This window comes from Cebus imitator, unplaced genomic scaffold (assembly GCF_001604975.1).
Source record: "Cebus imitator isolate Cc_AM_T3 unplaced genomic scaffold, Cebus_imitator-1.0 Scaffold401, whole genome shotgun sequence".
Taxonomy (NCBI): Eukaryota; Metazoa; Chordata; class Mammalia; order Primates; family Cebidae; genus Cebus; species Cebus imitator.
The window spans coordinates 718,906-735,915 of NW_016107716.1; the positions used below are offsets into that span (position 1 = coordinate 718,906).

Genomic DNA, 17,010 nt, shown 5'->3' on the forward strand with positions numbered 1-17,010 from the left:
AATCTGGGAGCTTTGAGGTCTTTGTGAGCCAGTAGTGTGGCTGAGGTTTGTCTTAGGACAGAGGCAAGCAATTGCAGTTCTGAAATGCATTGCCTCTTGGCAGCTTCCTGCCTATTGTTAAACACCTTCAAGGGGAAGTTAATTAATTCTTGTTGTGGGGTTTGATGGCCAGATTTTTATTTCTGTAGCTTTTTTAATGTTAGGGGATGATTGGGTGATAAATGTTTTTCAGAGGTGAGAGAAGTAAGGATGACATTTATGTTACTCCAGGTGAGATATTAAAGAGAAAGGAACATGTACCCTAACCATGCCGTCGGCTCCAGCCACCTCTCTAAGGGGGAATTTTGGGGCAGGAGCAGAGGAGTTAGCCCCTGGCTAAACTGTCAGCCTGATGGGGTATGAGGTGGACAGGTCATGGGAAGGGCATAAGGAGGTGGGTTGAGGGCAGAGGAGGGAGGCTCTGAGGGGTCAGGGTTACGGCCTGGATTAGGGTCTGGTTCGGACAGGCAGGGAGAAGAAAGGTCAGAAGGGTCAATGGACAAGGAGGATTCTGAATCACTGGCAGAGGTAGGAGTGGATGGAAGGGAAAGAAGGAAAATTTGGGATGAGTTGCATTGAGAGCAGAGACTAGGGAGCGATTGGAATGTAAAAAAAAAAAAAATGCCTGGACATAGGGAATTTCAGACCATTTGCCCATTTGTTGACAAAAATTGTCTAGGTGTTGCACAATAGAAAAATTGAAAGTGCCGTTTTCTGGCCATTTAGAGCCATTGTCCAATTTATATTGTGGCCAAGTGGTATTGCAGAAAATAAGACCCTTAGGTTTTAGGTAAGGTGAGAGCCAAAGAGGTTTGAGGGTTTTTTTTTTTTTTTTTTTTTTTTTTAGAACACAGGCTAAGGGAGAGGAGGGAGGAATGGAGGGCAACAGAGACAAGGAAAGTGAATGGAAGACCAAGCAGCTTAGCAGGCATCCCAGACTAAATCTTGGTCTGTATCTGGGGTGAACTGGTCAAAGAGGGTGCCCCCACATTGATCTGTCACGTAGGAGTGAGTGCAAGAGAGTGACCAGAGCAGATGTCTCTGCAATGATCAGTCACCAAGGGAAGACTGTCTTCCCGGTTCCGGGGAATATACATGGGATTTTTTCTGGTCATGAACCTCACAGAAAGTCCTGTCTTTCTTGTCTCCACTGAAATGGAGAGGAAAATGTCTCCACTGAAATGGAGAGGAAAATGAAACTGAAAGGAGAAGGAGGCTGACAGGTAGTGAGAAGGCCTAAAGAGAAGAGTGGAGGCAAACTGCTTACCTGATCTGAGGATGGTGAGTGGATCGTGGGCTGGTCTGATGAGCCTGGGTCATAGGAATGTCTCTTCACGGAGGGAGCACAAGGAGTAGGGACAGGCGGTTTGGTCTCCCGTAGGAGTTTCCCTGTCCCCGGTTTTGGCACCAAATGTTAGGCATGTCACTCGGGTAAAGAGTCCACCAGGCAGGCTTTGTGTGAGCAACATGGCTGTTTATTCACCTGGGTGCAGGTGGGCTGAGTCTGAAAAGAGAGTCAGTGGAGCACAGTGGGATAGGAGTTGCTTTTATAGGTTGGGGCAAGTGGTCAGTTAAACGTGGTAATCTATTTTCAGGAGGGGAAGGGCATCAGGGGATGCATGGTCACAAGGGTAGGGGGCCATCTATTATAAACAGGCATGATCATAACGGTGGGGGTTATCAATTACAAGCAGATGGGAAGGTAGGTAAATTACATAGTTACAGGGGTGGGGTCTTGAGAAAGCCAATGTCCAGGGTGGAAATTCCACAAGGCTGAGCAGGAACAATGGCTGCAGGTTGCAGGGGAAGAGCAATTAGTGGAGGCAGGAACAAGTTGTTTGTTTTACTTCTTTCTGTGGCCACCTGGTTACTTGTGGTGACTTCAGACTTTCTGGCTCCTGGGGACCATCCAGAGGTGTACGTGCTGGTCACCAAGGCTATAATGGCCAGGCTTGGAGGCCTGACAAGACTTACTTGTGCCCAGGATTCTGGGAACTTTACAAACAGGAAGACGTGGTTATTGCCTAGCACTTGGACTTGGGGGCACTAGAAGAGAATTGAAGCCATCTTGGATCCATAATGGGAGCACCCAGATGGCAAAGACATCAAATAATTCAATTCAGTCACTTGACAGAACAAAAGGACCCCCACAGTGAGGACAGGGAGTGCTGCAAATGTTAAATTGATTATTCCTTTGACAGTAGGTGGTTTTCATTGGTTTTAGGACATTTTTTCTTCAGTTATTTAAGCATTTTCCTTCATCTACAGTGGATGCTTAGTAAATGTCACTGAATAGACAGATGCCACCATTCTAGGCACAGCCCCTGACTGGTTAAAAAAAATTATAGCCAGAGGTTCCATAATTGGGGTTTCCTTTAAAAGAAAGGGGGATTCTTAAAAACAAATTTTACTGTTGCATCTCTTTTTTTCTCCCCCTCAACCCCGCATTTCTCAGAGAAAATGAAGGGAGGAAAAAAGAGAAGGATATTCTCTCACTGTTAAACTGAGCAGAAACATCAACCTTTATTCCATAAATATATTGCAATGTGTAGACACACTCTCACATGCATACAGACCCACACACAGTTTACTATGATGGCCAGTCAGTGGAAGCAGCTCAGGCATAGAAAAAAGGAAGCCAGAAACAAGGAGAGATGGACAAACCATGTTAGAAGGCAACACTTGGACTTTTCAAGTCAAATCAATCTGAGCTTGAGTTTCTTCATTTGTAAAATGGGATTAAAAAATTAGCTTGCAAGGATTAGAAAAAAACATCTAGGTACATCATCTAAAATGACTCTATAAATAACTGGCAGTGAAAGAAAAACAGTGGCAGAAAGAACTGAGAATGACAGAGATAGATGCTGGGTGCAGTGGTTCATGCCTATAATCCCAATACTAGGAGGCTGAGGCAGGAGGATCACTTGAACACAGGAGTTTGAGATCAGACTGGGCAACAAAGGGAGACCCCGTCTCTACAAAAATTATAAAAATTAGCCAGGTGTGGTGGCACACGCCTGTAGTCCCAGCTACACAGGAGGCTGAGGTGGGAGGATACCTCAAACCTAGGAGGTCAAGGCTGTAGTGAGATAGGACTACACCTCTAAAAATTAAAAAGTGATAGAAACACATAAACATTTACAAATAAATACAGAAGGCCAGGTGTGGTGGCTCACGCCTGTAATCCCAGCACTTTGGGAGGCCGAGGTGGGTGGATCATGAGGTTAGGAGATAGAGACTACCCTGGCCAACATGGTGAAATCCCACCTCTGGTAAAAATACAAAAATTAGCAAGGCATGACAGTATGCACCTGTAGTCCCAGCTACTCAGGAGGTTGAGGCAAAAGAATTGCTTGAACCCGGGAGGTGGCGATTGCGCCACAGCACTCCAGCTTGGGCAAGACCGTCTCAAAAATATAAAAATATAGAAAAGGAAAGAATAAAAAGGAGGTGACAGGTATTCACTGGGTTTGGCAATAAACATTTTTTTTTTTTTCTGAGATGGAGTCTCGCTCTGTTGCCCAGGCTGGAGTACAATGGTGTGATCTCTGCTAACTGCAACCTCTACCTCCCATGTTCAAGCGATTCTCCTGCCTCAGCCTTCCAAGTAGCTGGGATTACAGGCATGTACCACCATGCCCAGCTAACTTTTGTATTTTTAGTAGAGACAGACAGGGTTTCACCATGTTGGGCAGATTGGTCTTGAACTCCTGACCTTGTGATCCGCCCACCTCTGCCTCCCAAAGTGCTGGGATTACAGGAGTGAGCCACCATGCCCAACAGGCAGCAAACATTTTTATGACCACAGGTTTTCATTGAGCTAGGAGATTTAGAGCAATTTAATGCTGACCTTTTAAATTCCAGTGTGAAGGCTGGGCACGATGGGTCATGCCTGTAGTCTCTGCACTTGGGGAGTTCCAGGTGGGTGGATCAGTTGAGCCCAGGAGCCTGAGAACAGCCTGAGCAACAAAGTGAAACCCTGTATCTCCAAAAGAAAATTTAAAAACTAGCCACGTGTGGTGGCATACACCTGTCGTCCCAGCTACGTGGGAGGCTGAGGTGGGAGGATCACATTAGCCGGGGGGTCAAGGCTTTATTGAGCCAAGCACACTAGTGCACTCCAGCCTGGAAGACAAAGCAAGATCCTGTCTCTAAAAAAAGAAAAGAAATTCCAAAGAGCAGTTCAGCAATTTGACACAATTGTTTTCTATTGGAAAACCAGTTTTTGGCTTTTTATTTTCAAACTGTAAAGTTTATCTTGAAGATCAGTCCTTTCTTCACGGACTATAAAGATTGTAGAGGTGTATGAAGAAATCCAAACCTACTCTTCTAAACATGGTTACAGTTATAAGGGTCTCCACTCTGTACGATTCATAGTGACCCACAATATAAGGTTTAATAGAACTGCAAGAGGCAAAAACTTAGTAACAGAAAGTATTATTATTGTGGGGAAAGAATGGGACTTCAGTCTCACCATCATGTCTCCCAGTTTCAAATACCTTTCCCCATTGTCAAAGACAGAGGGCTGGAGGTAGGTGGAGAGAGAGAGAAGCAAGGATAAGAGAAAGAGAGCACACTCCAAAAAGAAACTGAGACACCTAGGTTGAACAGCAGTCTTCGCCTAGCATACTCTAATGGCTAATAGCACTCTTCTCTTCAGAAACTCCCAAAAGATCTGAGAGTCAAGAAATACAGAACATAAGTCCCATCAGCCTAGGTCTTCCCTAGTTCATTCTCTCCTTCCACTCTGTAGGAGACTGGGCCACAGAATAGATTCCAGCCCCCAACCTACATTCTTCCACGTCTCCAAAATTATTCCAGGAAGCCAAATCAGTAGATCCTTCTGGGAAGAAGCCAGATTGAGCACATTTATTTTTTGAGACAAAGTCTCACTTTGTCTCCCAGACTGAGTACAGTGGCATGATCTCAGCTCACCGCAACCTCTGCCTCCTGGATTCAAGCAATTCTCCTGCCTCAGCCTCCTCAGTAGCTGAGATTACAGGCACCCGCCACCACACTCAGCTGATTTTTTTGTATTTCTTTTAGTAGAGATGGGGTTTCACTATGTAGGCCAGGCTGGTCTCAAACTCCTGACCTGGTGATCCACCCACCTCGGCCTCCCAAAGTGCTGGAATTATAGGCATGAGCCACCGCACCCAGCTGCACATATTTTCATCTGACCTCAAATTGATCGCAGACCTTAGTCAAGATCTCCAATAAGAAAGAGCCCTCATGTATTCTTCTCTATCCTGAAAATTAGCCTTTAACCACTTTCAAAATCCATGGCCACACATAGGTATACATCTCTGGGTTTTAGGAGGGTCTCAGTAAGTATCCATCAACTTGCTTTCAGCCTGCTGACCTATTCAGCTTTCTTGTTCATCTAAACCAGAGTTGGCAAACTATGGTCAATGGGCCAAATCATGTTCTTGCAAATAAAGTTTTATTGGAACTCAACCCCGCACATTGTTTTACTTTCCTAAGGCTGCTGGAACAAATTCTCACAAACTTGGGAGCTTTACACAACATAAACTTATTCTCCCACACTTTTGGAAGCCACGAGTTCAAAACCAGGATGTTAACAGGGTCATTCTCCCTTGCAAAGGCTTTAGTGGAGGGTTTCTCCTTACCTCCTCCCACTTCTGGTGGCCACCAGCGTTCCTTGTAGCTGCGTAACTCCAGTATCTGCCTCTGTCTTCACATGGTCATCTCCTCTTCTCTGTGGCCCAAATCTCTCTCTGCCGTTGAATTTAGGGCCCAGGCAGATAATTAAGAATAATCTCATCTCAAGATCCTTAACTCTGCAAGACATTTTTCCAAATAAGGTCACATTCACAGAGTGGACATATCTTTTGGGGGCCACCATTCAACCCATACACCCATTTGTTTATGTAGCATCTATGGCTACTTTCATGTTAAAACAGCCAAGTTGAGTAGTTGCTCAATTGAATGGTTAGACCACAAAACCGAAATATGTACCATCTGCGCCTGCCTTTACAGAAAATGTTTGCCAAGCCCTGGTCTAAAGCTGCCTTACGATGCAAGTTTACTGAACTACTGTTCTTCCCGCAACAATCCACACTCACACACACACTTCGCCCCACAGGCACACCCAGTCATAATCTAAATTGTTGTTTTTAATAAAATAATGCTGAACCCCCAACAAGGTTTATTTATTATAAGGTAAGATGCAAATATGGCCAGTGTATAATTCAGTGTCTTCAAAATTTTATCTCTTACTGTTCATGAAAATACATGAATTTGTTAAAATGACCCTGAGAATTGTTCAGCATTAAGTCCATTGCATGATTTGTGGGGAGAAGAAACCTCTTTGGTAAAGCTGTACTTTTCCCCCATATGTCTTGCGCATCTGATGTCAGTTACACAAACTTGTGCTATATGAGGGAACAGATGGGAGAATAGTATGGCCCTAAAATTTTCTCAGAATGGTGCCTCTGGAATCTACAAGGCAGTATCAACAGAATGACCTAGTTCTCTGTCTTGTTAAATATCAGAGCAAATCCCCACATCAAAATCCCAGATTGAAACACCCTTGAAGAGCAAACACAATAATAGTATTTCAACTGGGGTTTTGTCATTTTAATTCATGAGGAACATCAAATCTTCAAGAGTTCCCATGATACAAATAAAAATGGAAAATCTAAATATTAATTATGCCTAGAAATTACAGAGCAAAGTACATTACCTGTAACCACTCCACCTTATGCATTTTATATACATACACACACAGGCATGCATACTGACATTTATACATGAATATTTTAACATCCACTAGGATATCAAAAAACTGAAGATAGAAGTTTTATAGGATCATTATAATATGTATGTTAATTTCCTAAAAAAATATATGGTAAAGCTGTGACAATCTTTGACCATCTGTGAACTCAGTGAGGAAAACATTCATTATCTTCTTCCACAAACTAGGGAATATTAGATCTCACTTTACAAACAAAAGGAAAATCTATTTTCTGAAATAACAGCCTACTGAAATCTCACCTTTAAGGGTTGTAAAAGGCACGTTGTATATTCACATTCATAGATATAAATGAAGCCTTTTAATAATAGAACCAAGGGTTAGATGGAATTAAGCTATACTTCCCTACCCCCAGATGATATTACATTTGATCAAATAGCAATTCTCGTTTATGCAGTATCAATATGCAGTATCAATTTTGTTAAGGTCGGTTCTCCTAACCCAAGGAATTCTTACACCGGAATTGACAAGTACTATATTTGGGTAGCTGTAAACCTGTATTTACACAAGTGATGCTACAAGGCATGAAATTAAAAAACAGAGACGAGCCCCGCCCTCCACCCAGAACCAGACAGCACAGTAATGTGTCTTTGCATGATTCTTTCTCTTCAGGAACTGAAAACAAGGGGAAGCATAACCTCCTTGGTCCAGATTGGAACTGTATACCCCAAATGACAACCTTTATTGGCGAAGGGGAACAAGAAGCCCAGATAACATACATAGATTCAAAGCAGAAGGCGGTGGAGATCACAGACAGCACCATGTGTCCAAAAGAGCACCGGCACTTGTACATAGACAACGCCTATAGTTCAGATGGACTTAACCAGCAGCTGAGCCAGCCCGGGGAGGCCCCCTGTGAGGCGGACTATAGAAGTCTAGCTCAGCGGTCCCTATTGACCCTCTCAGGACCAGAAACTCTTAAGAAAGCACAGGAATCTCCGAGAGGAGCTAAAGTGTCCTTTATTTTTGGAGACTTCGCCTTGGATGATGGTATTAGTCCCCCAACTCTTGGCTATGAAACACTACTAGATGAGAGTCCTGAAATGCTGGAGAAGCAGAGAAATCTCTACATCGGCAGTGCCAATGACATGAAAGGCCTGGATCTCACTCCAGATGCAGAGGGCATCCAGTTTGTGGAAAATTCTGTGTATGCAAACATAGGCGATGTGAAGAGCTTCCAGGCCACAGAGGGGATTGAGGAGCCCCTCTTGCACGACATCTGTTACGCAGAAAACACCGATGACGCAGAGGACGAGGACGAGGTGAGCTGTGAGGAGGACCTCGTGGTGGGGGAGATGAACCAGCCGGCCATCCTCAACCTGTCTGGGTCAAGTGATGACATCATTGACCTCACATCCCTACCCCCTCCAGAAGGTGATGACAACGAGGATGACTTCCTGTTGCGTTCTTTGAACATGGCCATTGCCGCACCCCCACCTGGCTTTAGAGACAGTTCAGATGAAGAGGACTCCCAGACCCAGGCAGCTTCCTTCCCCGAGGACAAAGAGAAAGGCAGCAGCCTGCAAAATGATGAGATCCCCGTGTCCCTCATTGACGCTATGCCCACCAGCACTGAAGGCAAGTGTGAGAAGGGACTGGATAATGCCGTCGTCTCCACGCTGGGAGCTCTAGAGGCTCTATCCGTGTCAGAAGAACAGCAGACCAGTGACAATTCAGGTTCTTTCACAATTGTTACATTCATTCACTGATAACCATATCATTCCATCCTTCCAAGCCATTTGCCCTTGGAGTCCTGTTACGTGGTGTTCTCCATTTCACATATGTCCCGTTTCATAAATGTGCTGAAACTACCATCATGGGTTTTTTTTGTGTGTGTATGTGATTTCCTTTGTTTTTTTGTTTGTTTGTTTTTTAAAAAAAAAAACATAAGGCACATCTCTCCCCCATTTCTGGAACAACTGTGCAATAAACTCAGAGTCCTTACTGAAAAGGGAAAACTTGGTATTTTGTTTTAACAATAACGAGTCCCATTTTCTTACATGTCTCCAACTGCCTCTGATGCATCCATTAATCAGTTCTTGTTTTTTACGGCATGCAGGTGTAGCCATCTTGCGGGCTTATAGTCCTGAGTCTTCGTCAGACTCAGGCAATGAAACTAACTCTTCTGAAATGACTGAGAGTTCTGAACTGGCCACAGCACAAAAACAGTCAGAAAACCTCTCCCGCATGTTCTTGGCCACTCACGAAGGCTACCACCCTCTTGCAGAAGAACAGACTGAGTTCCCGGCCTCCAAAACCCCCGCTGGGGGCTTACCTCCAAAGTCCTCACATGCCCTGGCTGCTAGGCCAGCAACCGACCTCCCACCCAAAGTTGTGCCTTCCAAGCAGTTACTTCACTCAGACCACATGGAGATGGAGCCTGAAACCATGGAGACTAAGTCAGTCACTGACTATTTCAGCAAACTGCACATGGGGTCGGTGGCATACTCCTGCACTAGCAAAAGGAAAAGCAAGCTGGCCGATGGTGAGGGGAAGGCACCCCCTAATGCGAACACAACAGGAAAAAAACAGGGGACCAAAACAGCAGAGATGGAGGAGGATGCCAGTGGTAAATTTGGTACTGTGTCTTCACGAGACAGTCAACACCTGAGCACTTTTAATCTGGAGAGAACTGCCTTTCGCAAGGACAGTCAAAGATGGTATGTGACCGCTGAAGGTGGGATGGCTGAAAAAAGTGGATTGGAAGCAACATCGGGGAAAACCTTTCCAAGAGCTTCTGGTCTTGGGGCAAGGGAGGCCGAAGGGAAGGAAGAAGGAGCTCCTGATGGAGAGGCCAGTGATGGCTCAGGACTTGGTCAAGGGGACCGCTTCTTAACTGACATGACCTGTGCATCTTCAGCCAAAGACTTAGATAACCCAGAGGACGCTGACTCGTCCACCTGCGACCATCCTTCCAAGCTTCCTGAGGCTGATGAGAGTGTGGCCCGCCTTTGCGACTACCACTTAGCCAAGCGGATGTCATCGCTGCAAAGCGAGGGCCATTTTTCTCTGCAGAGCTCCCAAGGCTCTTCAGTGGATGCAGGCTGTGGCACGGGCAGCAGTGGCAGCGCCTGCGCCACACCCGTGGAGTCGCCGCTCTGTCCCTCCCTGGGGAAGCACTTGATTCCTGACACTTCTGGGAAAGGTGTGAATTACATTCCTTCAGAGGAGCGAGCCCCTGGGCTTCCCAACCATGGAGCCACCTTTAAGGAACTGCACCCACAGACAGAAGGGATGTGTCCACGGATGACAGTGCCTGCTCTGCACACAGCCATTAACACCGAACCCCTGTTTGGCACATTGAGAGATGGATGCCATCGGCTCCCCAAGATTAAGGAAACCACAGGTACAGCCATGATGGATTTAGCACTTTATTTTATTTAGCACCGTATTTACAACAAACTTAAAAACTAAGTCTGGAAGAAAAGTAAAAGGTAGAATTTTAAAAGGCCACAGAACTGTAAAGTACCAATCCTTGATCCCCTGGTATTAAATACTAAAGATTATAAAACTGAAAATGGTATTTGCTCTTTATAATCTTGCTCTGTGCTTGCTTTCAGAATTTGATGGGGCAATATGTTTTTCCTAAATTCTAAATGCAGATTCTATATGATAGTATTGCTTAGAGTCACGTAACAGTTTGATTTTCTTCCCAAGACATCTGATTTCTAATTCTGCCATTCCATTATTGAGCCACAAGGAAGGATAAGAGAACAGGGTATCAGGGAGACTAGAGGGGTTTGGAGAGCTCATTTCCCTTTGAGCAACCTTACTGATTGCTCCCTACTCTGTAAGATTGCCCTAAATGGATGTTCTGAAGTGTCTGACATACTCCAATGTCAGGAAGATGTTGAGGTTATGCCTGATGAGCTGCTTTATTTTCCCCAAAATAATAAAGTATAAACACATGTAGAAACAACACATCCACCTTCTGTATCCCACCTTCACCATCCCACCACTAAATGGCACGCATTCCCCTCATTGATCCACTTGGCTGGCCACCACATGGCAAAAACAGATACTCTTTCATACTTCCGTGTTTCAAATTATGTCATCAATAGTGTCTTTTTCATACAGGTCAATACAAGTTAGTGAGATCTTGAGTTCGTCATTTTCTATTCCTGTTCTTTTAAGATTTTCTACTCTCTGAAAACCCACCACTGGCTTTACCTGCCTTGGAAAAGCTATCTGTAAATGTTACCTATGTCATCACCCCAACTGCATCTTTACCTCTAAACTAACGAAATCACACTATTTAATCCTTCATGGTTTAAAAAGAACTTTCACCTGAGTTACCTCTTGCTTGTCACAAAAATTTTGTGAGACAGGAATTATTTGCTTCACATCACAGCTTTTCTTAAAGAAAAAAATTGAGCAACTGGCCCAGTATCTTAACTTCAGACCTTGTACCAGGCAAACCTCATACTCTCTCCTCTTTAAAAGATTTGTTTATTTCATTTGCATTAATTAGCCCACTTCTTTAAAAAGGAGAAAGTAACTGATGGCAGGTTTAACCTAATTCCCTTGAAATGAAACTTGATATCTTCAATATATTTGAATAATCTATACATAGGATCTGTGTCTTCTGTGTCTAAACTTTGAAAGGTAGATATTGGGAGCAAGGCAATTCATGAAATAACATTGTCCCCTTGAAAATGTTTGGGACTTCTAGACAATTCCAAATGAATCATCAGTTCCAGAAATAACAGATTCCAGTATTTTGATATTCATTAAAATGGAAATTTGCTATGAGGTATCAAGAGGCAATCTTTGGAAAGCAGGGTGACCTTGGTATATGGCAGCCCTTCCAGACTACATCCTTGGGAATGACAGACATCATGTAGAGATGTAAAAGTGGCCTCACAGGAGATGCTTAATGATTCTCTCTGTTTTTCTACTACCCCTAGTGTAGCTTTGACAGAGCCTGGGAAGGAAAGACGAGGAGGCATGCCTTCAGCTTGGTCTCAACATCCTGAAGCTGATCCCATCCTGCTACCATCAAATATTCACTCGGAATCCAAGGTGCCAATTCCAAATCAAGACCCTAATGATTTCTCCCAAGCAAATCAGGCATACGGAGAGGCTGTGAGCTGGCGGCCACTGGATCTGAGAGGGGGGAGCCTCAGGACACCCCCCAGCCAGAAGGCTCTAAGACATAGCAGCAGTATCCTCTCCGGATCTGTCGATTTGGAGACCTTCCGAGAAAGAACCAAGGGTGCAGTCAGCTTAAAGTGTCCAGGCATCACAGAAGCACAGGAGGCCAGTTCTGAAAGGCGAGCAGAACTCCCCCTGGGGAGGAAGCTCACCAAAAGTTTTTCCCAAAGCTTGATGCACTTGAGCTCTGAGGGGAGGTTTCACAAAAGGTCCCCGGTGGCTCTTAAAGACTCAAAGCTGTATAGGACATTACCCTTGCGGAAGCTGGACGGCAGCAATTGGAGATGTCGGGGACCCTTCAGCTATTGCTTCCTGAACCGAGGGCAGGATGAAGATGGTGAGGAGGAGGAAGAGAGGGGAGAGGCCACCGTACAGGTCTCTTGCCTCTATAGACCACAGATGACTCAAGCCATGCCAGAAACAAGCAGCCCACGAGTGGCTGCGGGGGGGATTCAGAAGCAAGGAGGGGAGCTATCCAGAGGGTCAGTGCTGAAGGTCTGGGCAGAAGACCTGAGCGGCCCAGATGACTTGGACTTCAGCAACCTGGCTTTTGATGCCCGGATTGCAAGAATAAATGCCCTAAAGGAGAGCACATATGCAATGCCTGATGGGTTCCTTGCAGCCCAAAATGATGCCAATGAGCTGCTCTGTCTCGTCAGGGCAACCAAGGAGAAGAGAGAGGAGTCACGCCCTGAAGCGTATGACCTTACACTTTCTCAGTACAAGCAACTGTTATCCATCGAGTCCAGACAGTTGGGAAGTGCCTGTAGGAAAATGGCGATGGCTGAGAAAAGCCCGGAGGAGATGCTCCTAGCTATGACTTCCAGCTTTCAAGTGCTCTGTTGCCTAACGGAAGCTTGCATGCGATTAGTTAAAGTCGTGAACTCAGAAACACAGCGGCAGGAAATTGTAGGGAAGATCGATGAAGTGGTCATAAATTACATTTGTCTCCTGAAAGCTGCCGAAGCAGCCACTGGAAAAAACCCTGAGGACCCTAATGTTGGACTCTCGGCGCGACATTCAACCACCATGGCCGCTCTCGTAAGCACACTGACACGTTCTCTCAAGAGGCTTTTAAACAAATAAATATGGAAGTCACGTCATAATCTACCTTTGCAAAGCCATACATGAACTTTTATTTACTTTGTGTGTATGATGAACAGATGTCTCCTTTCTTCTCTGTATATTTGTTATTTTATATAAAATAGGAGATAAAAGTCACATTGATGAAATGTTGAAATGTACTAATCAGATGTATTCTGTTTATATTATACATATATATACACGTAAAAGAAATATCCAAGAAAGTGATGACATTTGGCTATTTTTCATATAGTTTAAAACCCCACATACACGATGTGAAATTTTAAATTCCACCATGTCAGAGCAAAACAATGAATCCTATCCCCTTTCTTTCCAAGTAGATACTTGGAGACCATATCATTCCTATTTACAAGTAAAACACAAAAAAAGAGAAAAGAAATCACAATGTATATAAAACAGTACTTATTTAAAATTATGATTTTTAAGCATTGGAAATAGCAAAAAGACATTTAAAATTCAAGAAGCTATTAATTACTAGAGAATATATCTGTAATAAATTAATTTTTTGCTCATAGTATTTGGTTACTGGATGCTTTCTTCCAAGAATCCCACATATTTAATTTGAGTTTTTGCTATTTGGGCTACAAATGGGTGGGGCGTATTCTACTGTGTCAGCACAAATGCTCTTCACAGTGTTTCCAGCATTTAAAAAACTTCCCAGGGAGAAGAACAGAGGGAATGATGGGCAGTTTCCTAGGTAACACCTAGAGTTATATAATATCTCATTACATAAAACATATGGAATAATACCAAAATTAATTGATGGAGAGATCTGCTTTGACTAAATGACAAAAATCTCCAAACCAAAGACATTATCTTCCCCTCACCCCAGCTCAACTATGAAACTTAAAATTCCCTTTAGAGTGGTGGGACATTTAGTAAAGTATTTGCAAACTTACAAAAAGGAACATTTAATGATCATCAAAATTAAGTACAGATTCAGCAGTGTAGACCAGACCATACACCAGCACCTATGAGTCTCATCTAAGATCACGGCTCTCAGCATAGGGCTTCATGCATCACCACCTGTACAGGGGCTAAGGCTGCCAGTCAAATTTGGAATTATAGCCTAGTACTGGGACAAAATCTCAAATCTTGGATGTTCCAGAAAATCAGGGAGAGATGGCTACTGTAATCATGGGAGCCATGAGTAAATAAATAGTAAATATTAAATACGTAATCTGGATTGGCTAATAAAAATATGAAATCTGGAAAAAAGAAGTGGAAGTGGTATATTTGACCAGTTCAAATGAAACCAATGGAATGCAAAGAAGTTTCCAGGTCTGTCATGTCTCTAAAAGTACCCTGCAGTCATAAAATAAAATCGACATGTATATATGTATTTCCTGGGTCATTCAGTGCTCAAGTTACATGCACTCCTACATAGATAGGTGGCTCCTTAAGATCATGATGGGAGTACACCAGATGCAAATATTTCTACTTTTATAGCCTACTAAGAAGGAGGCCTAACATAGTCCACAATTGCAATTTCTCTCTAGTCAACCATTCCACAGAGACTCAACAACAAAACCCACACGTGGTTATGGGTGGCAGCAAAGGAAAGGAGTTTAGGGTGTGTTATTATAAATAATGTTTAACTAAATAATAAAACATTATTACAATTATAAATATTGGTGTTTTGATATTGAGAGATATTAGTGGTGTTTACTGTGGAAAATCTTAGTAAATATCATTCTGTGTACTAAAATCCTAACCTATTAATAGGATGTGTGCCCTATGTCAGACAGTGTGCTAAGCATATTAACTATATTATCTCATTTAATCATCACAACAGTCTGCTGGTTTGGACACTATCCTTTATTCTCTCTGGAGGCAATATGGTTGCATTGTTATGGATATGAAGTTTGGGGTCAGAAACATCTTGATTTAAATTTTGACTCTGCCATTTTCTAGCCCTTTCATGTTGGGAAAGCTACTTTTTCTACGTCTCAATTTCCTCATAATAAAATGAAAATCAGTTATAAGATCGATTTCATAGGGTTTTCATGAGTTTTGAGTAAAAATGTGTATGTAAAGTTCTTATCACAATACCTGGCAGAGAGTAAGTATTCAATTAATGTTAGCTATTATCACCATAATCGTTGTGTTCAATATATTGCCCAAAATATGTGGGGGAATGTTTGTTTTGTATGCATATTGTATCCTGACTGTGTGCAGAACACATTATGTGGATTGCATATATGTAAAAGAAGTGTACAAGGAAGTGACCATCCTTGTTCAAGTCTCATATCTAGTTAGAACAACTTCCCAGTCCATTACGAGTTCTTTGAGAAGCCTCAGGGAAGTAGCTCTGGGTCTTTCTAATCAACCTCCCATTACTGCGCCAGTAAGTTTCTGTTTCTTATAAATAAACTCTTTGCTATTCAGAAAACCTCATGGGGCCCCCGCATTCACTAAGCATGGGGCTCCTAACTGGGGTCCAGGTCCATAGAGTATAGGAAGAACATATTAGAACAATACCTGTGCTTATTTTTATCCAGCTTTTTTATGTTTGTGTATGTTTTATAATGGCATAATAGTACAATGGTACATGTACATAATTTTAAATAAATAAATAAATGAATGAATAAATAAGCATATGCCTGGTGCATGCATGCAACAATATTGCAGGCAGGGTTGCATTCACTGAAGTCTGGAGGGCGCTGAACTAGAGAATAAACCTTCCTTACACTCACAATTCTTTACATTTAGTCCCCAGTCTACTTTTCCAAGTTGATCTCCTACCATTTTTATTACTCTTTTATCAGAAATCGTTCAAACAAAAGTAGACACAATCATATGAATCCATGTGGACCCATCAGGTACCGATTCATGTCTAGTCTTCTTTTCTGTATCACCTCCTCTCACACTGTATAATTTAGAAGCAAGTCCCAGGCATCATAGTGCTTAGCCCATGAATATTTCAGTAAGAATATCCTGTGAGAACTTTTAAACATAACCACAACAACGGTTTGGCATTTTAAAAGTTGGGAGTTCCTCAGTATTATCAAATAAACATTACAGAAATAAATGGAGAAAGTGAAACTCACCTATGAACCCAACCTCCAAAGAAACCATTGTCCACAATGTAGGGCTTCTTTGTTTCATCTTTCACTGTATTATAAGGTTATTAGTATTTTATTTGTTTATGAGCTTTGCTTTTGGCTCAGGGAGTTGTTCTGACCACAGTTGTCCTTGTACCTGAGTGTCAGTGCCAGCATATTTCACCTAAGTGGATTGCTCAGAAGGGATATGACTGATATGGAAAGACAGTGCTCAGATCAACAACCACATAGCATTAGCTTTGAGAAAAAAAAATCCAAAAATGAATGTAACTGCTCAGATATTAACACAGATCCCACTAACCTTAAGGTCAGCAGAAATGAGTCTAATCACAAATTATTTTCCAAAAAGAAAGCCTGAAATCACTAGCTATAGCAACACTACAATGGCTCAATTCCTTTGGCTATAAAATTTATCTTTCATTTATCTTAGGAAAGACAATCTTCATTTGTTTGTGTTCTGCTTTTATATATTTCTAAATGCCTATTATTAAACTCTCTGAATGTTACTTCCGAGTGACTCAGGACAGTGCTCTAATTTATCCTGCCTGGATTATCCTTGATTTGGCAGTGGAGGCGGGGCTGTTTTTTCCTTTTGACTGGTTATCACCCCTCAGAATTATGCGGTTTTTGAAATTGAAAACAAATCACCTATGTTCAAGTTATTCCTTATCTCTTCCAAACATTTAGAAACCTTCCTGGGGATCAAAGTACATTAATATTGCAGGGTACAGTGGTATGTGCCTGTAATCCCAGGTACTTGGGAGGTTGAGGCAGAGGGATTGCTTTAGCCTGGGAGTTTGAGATCAGTCTGGGCAACACAGACCTCATTTCAAAAAAAAACAAAACAAAACCAAAAACAAAACCAAAAACAAA

General features: G+C 42.7%; 1 protein-coding gene across 3 annotated transcripts in view; it reads left to right on the forward strand.

Annotated features, from left to right (window-relative positions):
- The window catches only part of FRMPD4 (FERM and PDZ domain containing 4), a 571,680-nt gene extending 556,013 nt beyond the window's left edge, over nucleotides 1-15,667 (forward strand). For 2 of the 3 annotated variants that reach the window (XM_037731464.1, XM_017508806.1), the window contains exons 15-17: nucleotides 7,427-8,491; nucleotides 8,874-10,160; nucleotides 11,727-15,667. In XM_037731464.1, the coding sequence (XP_037587392.1) occupies nucleotides 7,427-8,491; nucleotides 8,874-10,160; nucleotides 11,727-13,054 (3,680 nt within the window). In that variant the 3' untranslated portion in view covers nucleotides 13,055-15,667. Of the gene's footprint in view, nucleotides 1-7,426; nucleotides 8,492-8,873; nucleotides 10,161-11,721 lie in introns of all 3 variants that reach the window. The other variant, XM_017508807.1, reaches the window with a different exon arrangement.
- The last annotated feature ends 1,343 nt before the right edge of the window (nucleotides 15,668-17,010 follow it).